At 29.3% G+C, this 12,357-nt stretch overlaps 1 protein-coding gene across 4 annotated transcripts in view; it reads right to left on the bottom strand.

Moving 5' to 3' along the window:
- LOC100198590 (sodium/calcium exchanger 1) overlaps nucleotides 1–12,357 on the bottom strand; it is a 59,807-nt gene that overhangs the window by 30,372 nt on the left and 17,078 nt on the right. For all 4 annotated transcript variants that reach the window (XM_065805098.1, XM_065805095.1, XM_065805097.1 and 1 more), the window contains one exon: nucleotides 857–1,032. In XM_065805098.1, the coding sequence (XP_065661170.1) occupies nucleotides 857–1,032 (176 nt within the window). The remainder of the gene's footprint in view (nucleotides 1–856; nucleotides 1,033–12,357) is intronic.

Here is a 12,357-nt window from a genome sequence, read left to right as displayed (position 1 = left end):
TGCCTTGTATAAAATGACATCATACTGAAATAGCCATCTGCAAAGAGTTTCAAATCACTGGTCTGTTTGCATTTCTTCTAAAAGAAGTATTTTTTTAGACCTTAACTTACAAAATGTAGAGAGAGACAACTTTCCATATATTGATTAAAAAATAGTCTAGGTTTCTTACAAAAACATAGTTAAAAAATATTTTGTCAGCTTATGTTTCTTTGTGTAGACAATGTCTGCTCTGTAATAACAATTAACAACTTGTTTAACTGATGTCACTTAATAACTTTCATTTCATTTTTGTTTGTACAGTTTTATCTGTCAGCTTTTCTTTTTTCTCTAAGGATTTTTATTTTCTTAGCTTCAGACCTTTTTATTTTTATTATATATAAGCCTAAATTTAAAGCAGAAAACAATTTCAATAATCTTAAACTTATTGATACAAGCAGATTAAAACCGAAACTAAATATATATATTAAAAAAAACACTACATCATAATATACATCATAACCACTTTGTTAGTATATCACTACGGTATTATAAAAAATTAATTTTTATTTTACTTCACAAGTTTTTGCTTATATTTAAGAATATTTTTTAAATATGCCTTACATTTTACTCATAAATAAAACTTTTTATTGTTTTTTGTTACCTGTCTCATCACAACAAAGGTATTTACTAAATTGTAAAATATTTAAGTCAATACTCTTTTAAAAATGTTTCTGGTAATTTATTTAGCTATAGTAACATGGTATTGTTTCTATGAAATCACAATATCAGATAACTATTTATTATAGTAACTGGAAAAGAATATACTGCCATTAATAATTAAAAATTGCAAATAATATAATTATAGAAATACAAATACCAAGTGTTGGTTTTCCGACCTCAAGAACTCTTCTTAAATCATCATCTTTAATGCTGCTTAAGTTTGTGATAGTTGAATTTAGTTTACCAACAATTTTTGGTTCTCCAAGAACAACTGTAAATGTTTTAGCCTTTTCATATTCTTCTCGATTAACGATTGGAATATCAACTGTTTTTCTAAATAAAAACTCTTTTTTCAACTTTTACAATAATAAAAACTAATACATGACTATAATATACTTTTCTTAGTGTATTCACCTATCAAAGCTCAGAAAGCCACTTTGATCAAAGTAGCTGCTTTTTTATTTCTTAATATAACCCTCCCTCAACTCTATAGTTCACCTATAAAGAACCTAAGGCATATAAATAACCATAAAACTTTTAGCTTCAAAACACAAACCTTAAGAAACAAGGTTGATGCATAAAGAAATGACCAAAGCACGGTACTACTACAGATGTGATATAAATCAAATCAGTGGCGGATGTAGCATTTTTTGATCTTTGAGATAGCTAACTTCCAGACATGGAGCTAACTCCAAACATTTACATGTTTATACTTATGTCAAATAATGAGGGTTTGCAAAAAATTGCTACACCTGCCCCAAACGTGAGAGCAACAAGTTGATGAAATGTTTTTTGTATTATTCTCAACTAGTCTTATATTCATCGACAATTTTTAAGTTTCATGGTATTGTCTCCCAGCGTTCAAAAATTATGACCATATAAAAATTACAACCCCCTCAAATTGAGGGGGGCCTAAACTTTATAAGGTCATAATTTTTGAACGCTAAGAGATAATACTATGAATCTTAAAAATTGTCGATGAATATAAGTCTAGTTGAGAATAATACAAAAAATATTTTATCAACTTGTTGCTCTCACGTTTGGGGCAGGTGTAGCAAAAATTGTGGGGCTTTTTTGTTCCCAGCCTCTAATCATCGCAATTACGCCTTCAACCCCCCCCCCATCCCCCCTCTTTGCAGCAACCATAATAAAATAAAATATAATAAAATGTATATAATAAAATATAATAAAACAAGGATACATAATATTATACAATAAATTTTATATTTTATAAATAATTTTATAATAAATTTTCAATTGAGTTATCAGAAAACTCGTCGTTTGTATCCACCAAACACTTGAATCTTCAGATGAATCATTATTTGATTCATTGAACAAGTTACAATTTCTTATTGGAGCCGGATCAATCAAATTCAATACCTCTACTGGCAATTTTCTGCTTCTTTTTCCAGGCAGTTCTCTATGTGAATTAATAACAGGGTCAGAGGTTATTAAAAGCATATTCAGCAAATTCATATTTGTAGAAATACGTGACAGATTGTAACAGATTGTGTTTTACAAAAAATTTAAATTCACAAACAGTACACAGTGTTGGAAGAAGTTCAGATTTTTCTTTTAAAACTTTGTCAGTTTCTATTGCAGTAAATTCCTGTTTCTTTTGAAAATATGAATTTAATTGGCCGGCAATAAAGTGTTGACGATGGCCGAGCATTTTGCCAAATAATAGTATTAGAGTCATCACTCAATCTCACCGGGACAAGCGCAAAATCAAACAGAAACTCATCATTAGCATCGGAGTTCTCAAATCTTTGTTTATAGGTACTGTTGCCAGAACTTCCGTCACATCCCCATTTGCTTATTAATGTAAGCGACAAATTAGAGGATGCATTTTTGGGAAATTGACTTAGTGTTTCAATTAAACGTTTAGTTGTTTTATTCAATATAGCTTGAAGTTTAATTTCAGTTCGTGTTTCTGAGATAGAAATAAATTCTTCTGGAGGGTAACACAACCTTTTGGATATACATAAATTATAGTAAGACGGAAACACTTCATGCCCTGCTTTTATTGACCATTTTCTTGTTTGTTTATAAGAGTGACTGTTACACTTGGAATCTACATAATAAGCAAGAACCTCATCGCTACTTAACTGCCTGCTGCCACAAATAACATCAGTAAATTTTCTTTTGCTCTAAGGTTTCTGTACTTTTTATAATAGAAGTAGCTACGTTTCTTTGGCCCGACAAACGATGTGCTATTTCTGCAGTTGTTGTTAATTCATTGGCACTCCGTGATTGCAATAAGTCTTCAACTCTACGTCAATTGGTTTTTAAAGATGCGTCTTCAAAGTTTTTCTTTGACCGACCTTGAGGCCGACTTTCTTCAGATGTCGTGGAAACACAGGACCGATGAAAACTTATTTTAAATTCTAAATTATTGCCCTCTAACCAACTTTTAATTTTATTTAAAATAATTCTATTGGCTGCATTCCACTTTTGCTCATATTTAGCGGATATGCTTGCCATTTTTAACTGTTTTTTTTTTTGAATCACTAGTAACATCTTCTTTAGTATAGTCTTTCAAAATAAAGTCACACAAAAGAGAATTTCGTTCTTTCTTTTTATGTTTTTGCCATTCTTCAAATAACTCAAATTTTGTAATAGAATACACTCGGTCTGAAAAAAATTAAATAAAAATAAAACGGGCAGACGCGGGCAGCCAAATTTTTATATTTAAACGCCTTAATGTTGTGGTTATAATATATAAAAAAATCAGCCTGGATGTATTTGGATAAAATTAGTTACACGCTTTGAAAATTAAAAAACGAAAAAGAAATTGCAATTTTAACATTGTAAGTTTTTTTAAATCTACAAAATATCATTTATGCCAATTATTTTAAATAAGTTTTCGATAAAATACAAAGTATACTTTATGATGAGTTTTACATTAGAGGGAATGTATACATTCCCTCTATGTAAAACTCATCACAGCAGAGTTAATTATTATTCACAAAAATTAGTTATACGTTATTGTTACACAGCAAAATTGCAGCTATTTTTTTTTACAAAACTATATTTATCTTTAAGTGACACTTGAGCGCTAATAATTTAACACTTAAAAACGCGTGCACTAATTAATATTTTGAAATTTTCTCTAAGGTGTATTCAGTAATATCATGGGAATATCTACTAATTGATTCCTTGAATTGACTTTTGTCCAGCTAGATTGTATGAGTCGATTCACTGTGAATCGGCGCGAATAAAAATTTAAAAATCATTAACTGTTGATATTTTAATAACGCACAAATTCGTTATGAAATTAAAAAAACGTGGTTTTTAAACACAATAGCGTTGAGGCCCAAAACACAGCAATTAGAAATTTGTTAGATGCTTTTGATCTCATACAGTTCACCCACTTCAATCCCTGGCTATTTAAAAGGAGTTTGTACTAGAGTAGCTAAGTTTCCTGGCCGACAATTATTCTTGATAACCTCTTGCTATCATGTCGTAGAGCTTCATATAGCCGTAGCCGTAAGTAAAACTAGCGACTTTACAAAATCAAAAAGCCTACTGCAACGAGAACGTAGAAATTATGATTTTATAAGTCGTCGTTGTCGTTGCCGTTTTAAGTGAAATGAAAACGGCGCACAGTGGACCAGAATTTTTTTTTCGTGGCCAAAAGTCGCAAAAAAGTCAAATCTTCTAAACTTTCTTTTTAATTTATTATTGAAACATAGGTGCTTTACTCTACTCTAAAATGTATCCGTTTAATTACTAGAGATGAAGGCAAGCTTGCTAGAACCATTCATAATGGCTTTAAAATTGTCAAATTTTCGCAAATTTTTTTTTTCAAAAATACTTATCCTCAAAATCTACATAACTTTTTTCAATTACAAAAGCTTTGGACTATTTTTATTTTAAATAAACATATTAACTTAGTGCTTATAAAAAGTATATGATTTAGTTATATATTTGTATTTAAATTATTCATAATATGTCTTAGAATTGTTGGTATTTTAAAGGTATTTTTCTAAACTTCCTTATCTTCCTTTTTCTAAATGCCACTCGAAAGATGTTTAATTTTCTGATTTTTGCATGTACTATAAACGGCAGTTATTGTTCAAAAAAAAACCCAGCTGCGACCATGTATTCTTTATGATATATTTTTTAGTTCAAAATCGACGACTTTTTTTGCTTTTATAAAAAGACCGATTTAAAGTTAAGATAATTGTTTAAGGAACATAGTTTTTTTTTGTTTTTTTTATTTTATTAAACACATCGAACCTAGGGTGGCTCTTAAAACAACATTTTTGAAAAAAACCTGTTCCTACCCCTTTATTTTGTTATATATAATACTAAAACACTAGGTTTAAAATTTTTTTGAACAAAAAATTATTTTAGGGGTAGCTCAAGACCCTTAAAAATTTGACTGGTCCCTAAAATTTTGAAAATAAAAGTTCTTCTAAAGTATGTCAACCTGGTAATCAAAAGAAGCAAAATTATATAAAAACTTTAAAAATAATAATCAATTTACAAAAAAATAACTTTTTTCTTAAATAAATGCATAAAAACTATTGTTTTTAAGCTGAAAATAAAAAAAGTCATTATTTTTAAGTTTTAAAAAAATAGTTTTTTTAAACATGCTTTTTTTGTAAAGTGATTACTGTTTTTGAAGTTTTTATATAATTTCGCTTCTTTTGAGTACCAGGTTGACATACTTTAGAAGAACTTTTATTTTCAAAATTTTAGGTACCAGTCAAATTTTTAAGGGTCTTGAGCTACCCCTAAAATAATTCTTTTTTCAAAAAAATTTTAAACCTAGTGTGTTAGTATTATATAGAACAAAGTAAAGGGGTAGGAACAGGTTTTTTTCAAAAATGTTGTTTTAAGAGCCACCCTAATCGAACCGTCATTGTTTAAAATAAACTTTTTTTTATTATCTTAATGTTTTTTAAAAAGTAAAAAAAAAAAGTAGAAAAACTGTAAATACATAAAAGTCAAATATTTAACTATTCGATTCCAACCAAATGCCGCTCTATTGAAATTGGAATTAATGATATTTAGGAAGTATAAAGGTTGTTTAATACTATTAATTAAAATCAGCTGCGACTAACTCTAATTTAGACTTAAAATTGATTTTGAAATTTCAAGATTTTAGACTAATTTAATTCATAATTTACAAGGCATCGTGACGAGAAAAAATTTTTTGTCTGGAAATTTGAAGTTTATATAATATTATATGATTATATGAAGACTAACTAGTTGATAATTGCAGTGATTCGATTGCAATTATGTTCCGAAAGTAATAATACGTTAAAACGTATTTCTTGAAACAAGAAATACGTTGTAAACGTATTTCTTGTTTCAAGAAAAATATTTCGTAATAAAAAATTCAAGTTTGCTGTGCTTACAGTAAAATATATTCAGGATAATGTAGAGCGTGTGATGAACTTGGAGAAGCTTCAGAAGCTACTTCAAATAAAGAGTTCCTGTAAAGAACCATTAAAAAAGAAGAAGAAATGTGGACTCAAGGAGTTAGCTACGGCGACTGGTTTCTCGCTTTATCGTTATTGAATGGTTCTAAAAATTTGAATTTTGATCCGATACTTAACTGCAAACTCTGAACCTTAAAAGTACATTTAAAAATTATTTTAATTTTACATACTTTCTTGACATATTTGTCTTTAGATATTTTCTTGAGATATTTATAAGCTAAAAATTTGTATATATATAAATATTTATTGTACGTTTGCAGCGTTTAAATGGTAAAATCTGAAGCAAATTTGCTTCAGAAACAAGAGATCTGTGGCAGTGACGGACTCAGCATTTTTTAGTGCTAGAAAGTAAAATCCAAATCTTTGTATGTTTATACTTATGTCAAACAATTATATTTTTAAAAAGCTGCAATGATTGGAGACTGGGAAAAAAAAAGCCCTAAAATTTTATCCCCCCAGCCCCAAATGTGACCGCAGCAAGTTGATGAAACAATTTTTTTCTATTCTTAACTAAATTTATATTCATCGATACATTTTAAGTATCGTTTCACAATCTCTAAGCGTTCAAAAATTATGACCATATAAAATTTGTAACCCCCTCAAATTGAGGGTGTAAACTTTATATGGTCATAATTTATGAACGCTGAGAGATAAAACAATGAAACTTAAAATTTATCAATGAATATAAACTTAGATAAGAAAAGCAAAAGTATTAGGTCTTCTTGGAGCACCTAAACTAACTACAGAAACAATAAGTATATACATTTTTGAATCACAACGTGATTCAAAAATATATATACTTTGATCCGTTTTGATCTTTTATATACTTTTGATTTAGTTTACAACAAAAGATCGAAAGTCCTTTATCCAATCTTTTAAGGAAACCAATTTGGATTTGGATTTCTTTGATCCAAGGCTCCAGTAACAGTATTTAAAAAAACTAAAAAAACATAAAATCATAAAGCTTGTCGCACTACTGAAAAAAAGTTCAAAGATCAGCAAAAAATCACTTTACAATAGCCAAAGTGCTATTTTAACTATCGTAATCAGTGAAAGGTAGGTACAACATATTTCTTAAATTAATATGCACATTGTTTTTTTTGGTACAGGAACACATTAAGAAGATATCGTTGTACAAATTAACCGGATTTGACATCAGAGCCTAAACGCGCCAATGCTTGGAAATTGCTCTAAAATTAGTCAAAACCATAAAAAGCGTAACTTCGAACAATCGGTGCGAATACTTCTATCAAGAAAAAATTGAAAATAAAAAAGTTTTTCATATAAATATGACCTCTACGCCACTCATTAGCTACTCCGCATAAAAATTGGTTGTCGAAAAAAAATTATGAGATTGGCTACTATATATACCCCAAATCATTTGCTCCTCGACCCTAAAAGATTATTATCTGAAATTTAAAATCTGTTGATGAATTGAAATTTAGTATAAATGATAAAAAAAATATGTTTTATTAATTTTTTTTTTTTTTTAATAAAATGTACAAGCAATAAATGTATTTAAAGGGAGCATGCTATCTTTTTAAAAGCCTCCAATTTTTTAATAACTATCATTTTGTTGAAGCATTTTTAAGCTCATAGATTCAAAGGTTTTGTGTCTAAAATCCTGATAATTATATTTTATGACCATATTTTGGTAAAGTTGTAGATCTGCTATAAATTTTATTAAAAGTAAGTTATCAATTTTCAAGATTCAAAATTTAATTTTGATTTTTAAAAAATGAAAGTATTTAAGACAGCTCTGATAATGGAACTGGCAACCTAAGATGCTCTTAATCTAACTAACAATAACTGCACCTGCTAGCACCACCCTCCCAAATTTTTTTGCAAGATAAATTAATAAACTTATAATAAATAAAGTCTTATTTAAAATCAAAACCCTTGTTAAAAAACACAACAAAACTTATATTAAAACAGGAGTTACTAAATGATTCCAATGACAAGAATGAGAACAAAATATTATCTTTAAACGTTGCAGCTATTAACTCATCCAGTAAATTAATTAAGCCCATGAGATGCATAGTGGTACAAGTCACTTTTTTCAATATTTTGAGTTATTGCCACCAATGGTTATCATTGTGTTTCTTCTATTACATGGCAGAGTGGCATAAGTCTAATGATATCGATAATGATGCTGGACCTGTTTTTTGTTATGCTCCTCACTAAACAGCTGTTTTTGTTCACAGCTATAGTGATATTAGTCAGACTTCTCCAAAATAGATATGAGTGACTTATACCATTATGCATCTCAGGGACTCAATGAATGCCACTATAAACAAATATATGCACTATTGGATACTGACTCAGACGAAATTTTTATTACCTACAAACTCTTTACTCTATAGAACCTTCCTTACTGTACTCAATACATCTAACATGTGTCACTTGCATCACTCATCACTAAAAGTTACAGGAATCTTCTGAGGCTCACTGTCAATGGCTCACAAAAAGTTATTGGTACAGTTTCTTGTTGTTGACAACTAGGTGGCTTTTAACTTTAAACTTTACCAACATTAATTTAATATTGGTTCTTTATTTCCTTTAATGATTAAAGGAAATAAAGAACCGTTACAATTTTGCATAGCAACAAACTATAACGTAAAACATTTTATTTGTAGTATTTATAATGTTATACATATACATTTCATTTATAATACATTTTATTTAATTGCCTTAACATCTGGAGTTGATATCAACAAAATTTAATTTCAACAACCACAAAAAAATTGTTTAAGAATGCTTTATTTTTGACTGAAGACATTAGCCAAATGCTAAAACAAGATTTAATTAAAGTTAGTTTGTAGTCTTTGGCGTGTCAAATACCCTAAGGAATGTATAATTACACAGTAATCCATTATTCAATAACATAACTTAAAAATACGTTATTTAAAATAGCAACTTTAACACCATTTAGCACCATTAATCTAAAATCTGCAAATCATCAAGTGCCGGATAGCTCAGTTAGTTAAAGCGCTGCTAAAAAAAGTTCGGAACAATTGTTGGCCGTAGCAGCAGGTTTGCAGGTTCAAATCCCAGCTCCGCCTACTCAGCATATGGAGTAGTACTTCGGTACGAAGGGAACTCGTCTCGATTAGCTCTGCCATTACTATAATTCCTTCTCGACTTAATAAATAAATAATCTAGTCGAGTAAATTATAAATAGTAAATAGTCGAGAAAATTATCGTTTAAAAGTAAAAATATGACCAGAAGATTTACTGCATTTGAAGACAGGCCCGTAGCAACCAGGGGCTCAGCAGGGCATTTGCTTCCTCAATAATTTTTCAAATAAATAATTTTGATAAAAATTGACTGAAAAATGACTAAAAAAAAAACGAGGTCCTTAAAACTATTTCGGGGCCCCTTAATCCAGCACTTTCTCCCCCCCCCCCATATAATTTTTGTTCCTACGGGCCTGGAGGCTAATGGTAGGCTATATGAATTTAAACGTTTAGTTTAGGATAAACATTTTATTTAGATCAGGATTGCTCTTGTGGAAACAATATTTAAGTTAAGTAGGCCAGTGGGATTCTTATCAAGGATATTAACGAATGCTAAAAAAAACCATCTGATTAAAAAAAGGCAGCAACTAAAGTGGAATGTTACAGAGATTGGAGGCACAAGATTAACTCCAAATATAATAATACAAACTAGGTACATGCGTATCCAATAAGTTACGGCACCAATTATGTAATCAAAGTCTTCGAGTCGAAGTTCGACCATTTTATCAAAGCGTGCTTAGTGTTTGAGTTGTAAAGATGTATTTATTGTGTTAATTTTTAGAATTTTATATCAACATAGACATTTTTTAAAAAGTAGAAAAGTTAAACTTCATTTATGTATGGTTTTTTTTAGTAGTTTTATTGAATTAACTTTTTTAAAAACTTCGTTGTTGATCAGACATCAAATTTGTATTGAAGAAATGTTGAGAACATTTTTGAAACTATTGAAAGTTTAAAAACTTATTTTTAGTTAAAATATTATAAATAAAGCAAAATATTCCGCAAGGGAATTAGTATGGGGCGACAGAGATTGGCACATTAACCCCAAGAAAACTTTTTTTGCTAAAGTTACAGTTAAGCGGTCTAAAATATTATTTGTTCGCTTGTTTTGCTCTCGTGTGGAGACTTGCTCAAAGTGGTGGCTTTTTAAAATAAATATATGGAATATTTATTGTCTTCAGTACATACATCGGCTATCTTATAGCCTGCTACTACAAAGGAGTGTTGCTACATCAACTATCCTATAGCCTGCTGCTAAAAGGAAGTGCTGCTACATTGAATGAGGGTTTTGCATGGGGCAGCAATTTTTTTTCTTTTATTATTTCAATTAATATTCCTAATGTTTAAAAAGCCTCCACTGTTGAGAGCAAAACAGGCGAAAAAATAAAATTATTTTAGACAGTTTAACTGCAGCTTTACCACTTTTTATTCGAAATTGCACTTGTGATAAATATATTTTATTGATGCTTTTATGTGCCTTTTATCATAACTATTAGGTACATCTATCTAAAGTTTGAGTTTACTAAATTTACTTTGGTTAAAAATTATCGTTAAAAAAAAAGAAACATTTAATATTATTGCAATGGTTTTTTTTATTAAAAAATATATTTAATCTACACATGTTACTGAAAACAAGCATTAAGAAAGAAATTTACTTTCTTGCTAGTTTTTACGACTTTTTTTCTGCGAGATTTCATTTCAAGCTGGTACAGAACGTTCTTTGGACATCTTTAGAATACGGACTTGTGACGTCTATAAAGCGTTGTGTAGGCGTCTTACAGACGCCTGCGCTCGCTGCGTTGAAGCAATATTTACGATTCAAAGTCAATGCTCTTAGCAAGCTTACATTCTATTAAAACTGATTTTAAACCAAAAAGACATTGTTTTATCATTGTAAATTACAGATAGCTTTGATAACCCTTAGTCTACTGAAACCTCTCTCATCATAGGCAGATGTAAAAGAAAGAGTCAAGTCGATTTTGTACATAGTATAGACAAGTTAGGAAAACATGGTTTTGTCTATTTCTCTATTAAGAATGAATGTAGGTTTTTCATTTGTAGTTCAGTTGTCATTGGAGCTTTTGAAGCATTCACATTCTTGAAAGTAGAGCTAGTAGGTTTTAAAAGAGGAGATGGTGCCCCATAGGTTTTTGCCGAAAACATTTTTAACACATATAAACAAATCTAAATTGCTCCACAATCTTGAAATCAATTAAATTATAATTTTTGTTTTTCTCCTTTAACAAAAAAAATTGTTTACCGTTTGCAAAGTAATTGTAGTTTTATGAACATCTGTCATTGTACAGTCACAGTAGTTTTGATACACCAAACTATGTTAAAAATGCATCGGCTTTGTACATTATGGTTATAAGAGACATTTTATTAAAACAAAACTTCTAAGTTTTTCCTTTATGCCATAAATGCGTGCAAATTTGTAAAGCAGGTATGTAAACGATGGTTTCTTGTTACCTAGTTTTCTATTTTTGTTTAAAATATACGCAGAGTTTTGTAATGAGAAACTTATATTTTAAGGGGCAGATGACTATTGTAATATGATTGTGTAATTCATTTCAATTAAAAATTTTAAACTATTTTACACAATCATTTATAGACAACAAATGGGACAGAAAGGAGATCTACCTTTGAAAAAGTCCAGGAAAAAAAAATGCAGTACTAGGATGCATTTCATTACTATTATGTATTAAAACCACTCTTCTTTTATTTTTATTTTTAAAAATAGTCTCCCCCCCCCCCCCTCTTTCTTGTTTATAAAAAATTCCCAATATTAATTATACACCTAAAAGTAATAACTAAAACTGTTTTTGTGAGAAATATAAGAGTGCTGCTTCATTGATTAATTCATACCTGTCCCAATCCAAACCCTCAGTGGATGTAGCAACAATAAGTTTCCACAAATGTCTGTATTTTCACTTCGTGGGTAAACTGGCAAAAAACGTTAACTCAAAAATCCCGGTTTAGAGGAATCAATCATTTAAGTTTTTTTCCATTTTGAAACTTTTATAATCTTATTAAATTTCATTTGGTGTTGACATTTAAATACACCATAAGTGATTAATAAAAAAAATATTTATTGTTTTTATTTTTTTAAATTTAAAAGCTTTTAGCCTGAATAAAACACCCGTTTTATGAGTTAAATAATGCTTGATTGGACTGTATTTTGCCAGCT

The sequence above is a fragment of the Hydra vulgaris genome, chromosome 09 (assembly GCF_038396675.1).
Source record: "Hydra vulgaris chromosome 09, alternate assembly HydraT2T_AEP".
NCBI classification, from domain to species: Eukaryota; Metazoa; Cnidaria; class Hydrozoa; order Anthoathecata; family Hydridae; genus Hydra; species Hydra vulgaris.
Note: the sequence above shows the minus strand (reverse complement) of the source record. Positions and strands in the feature narration are given on the sequence as shown.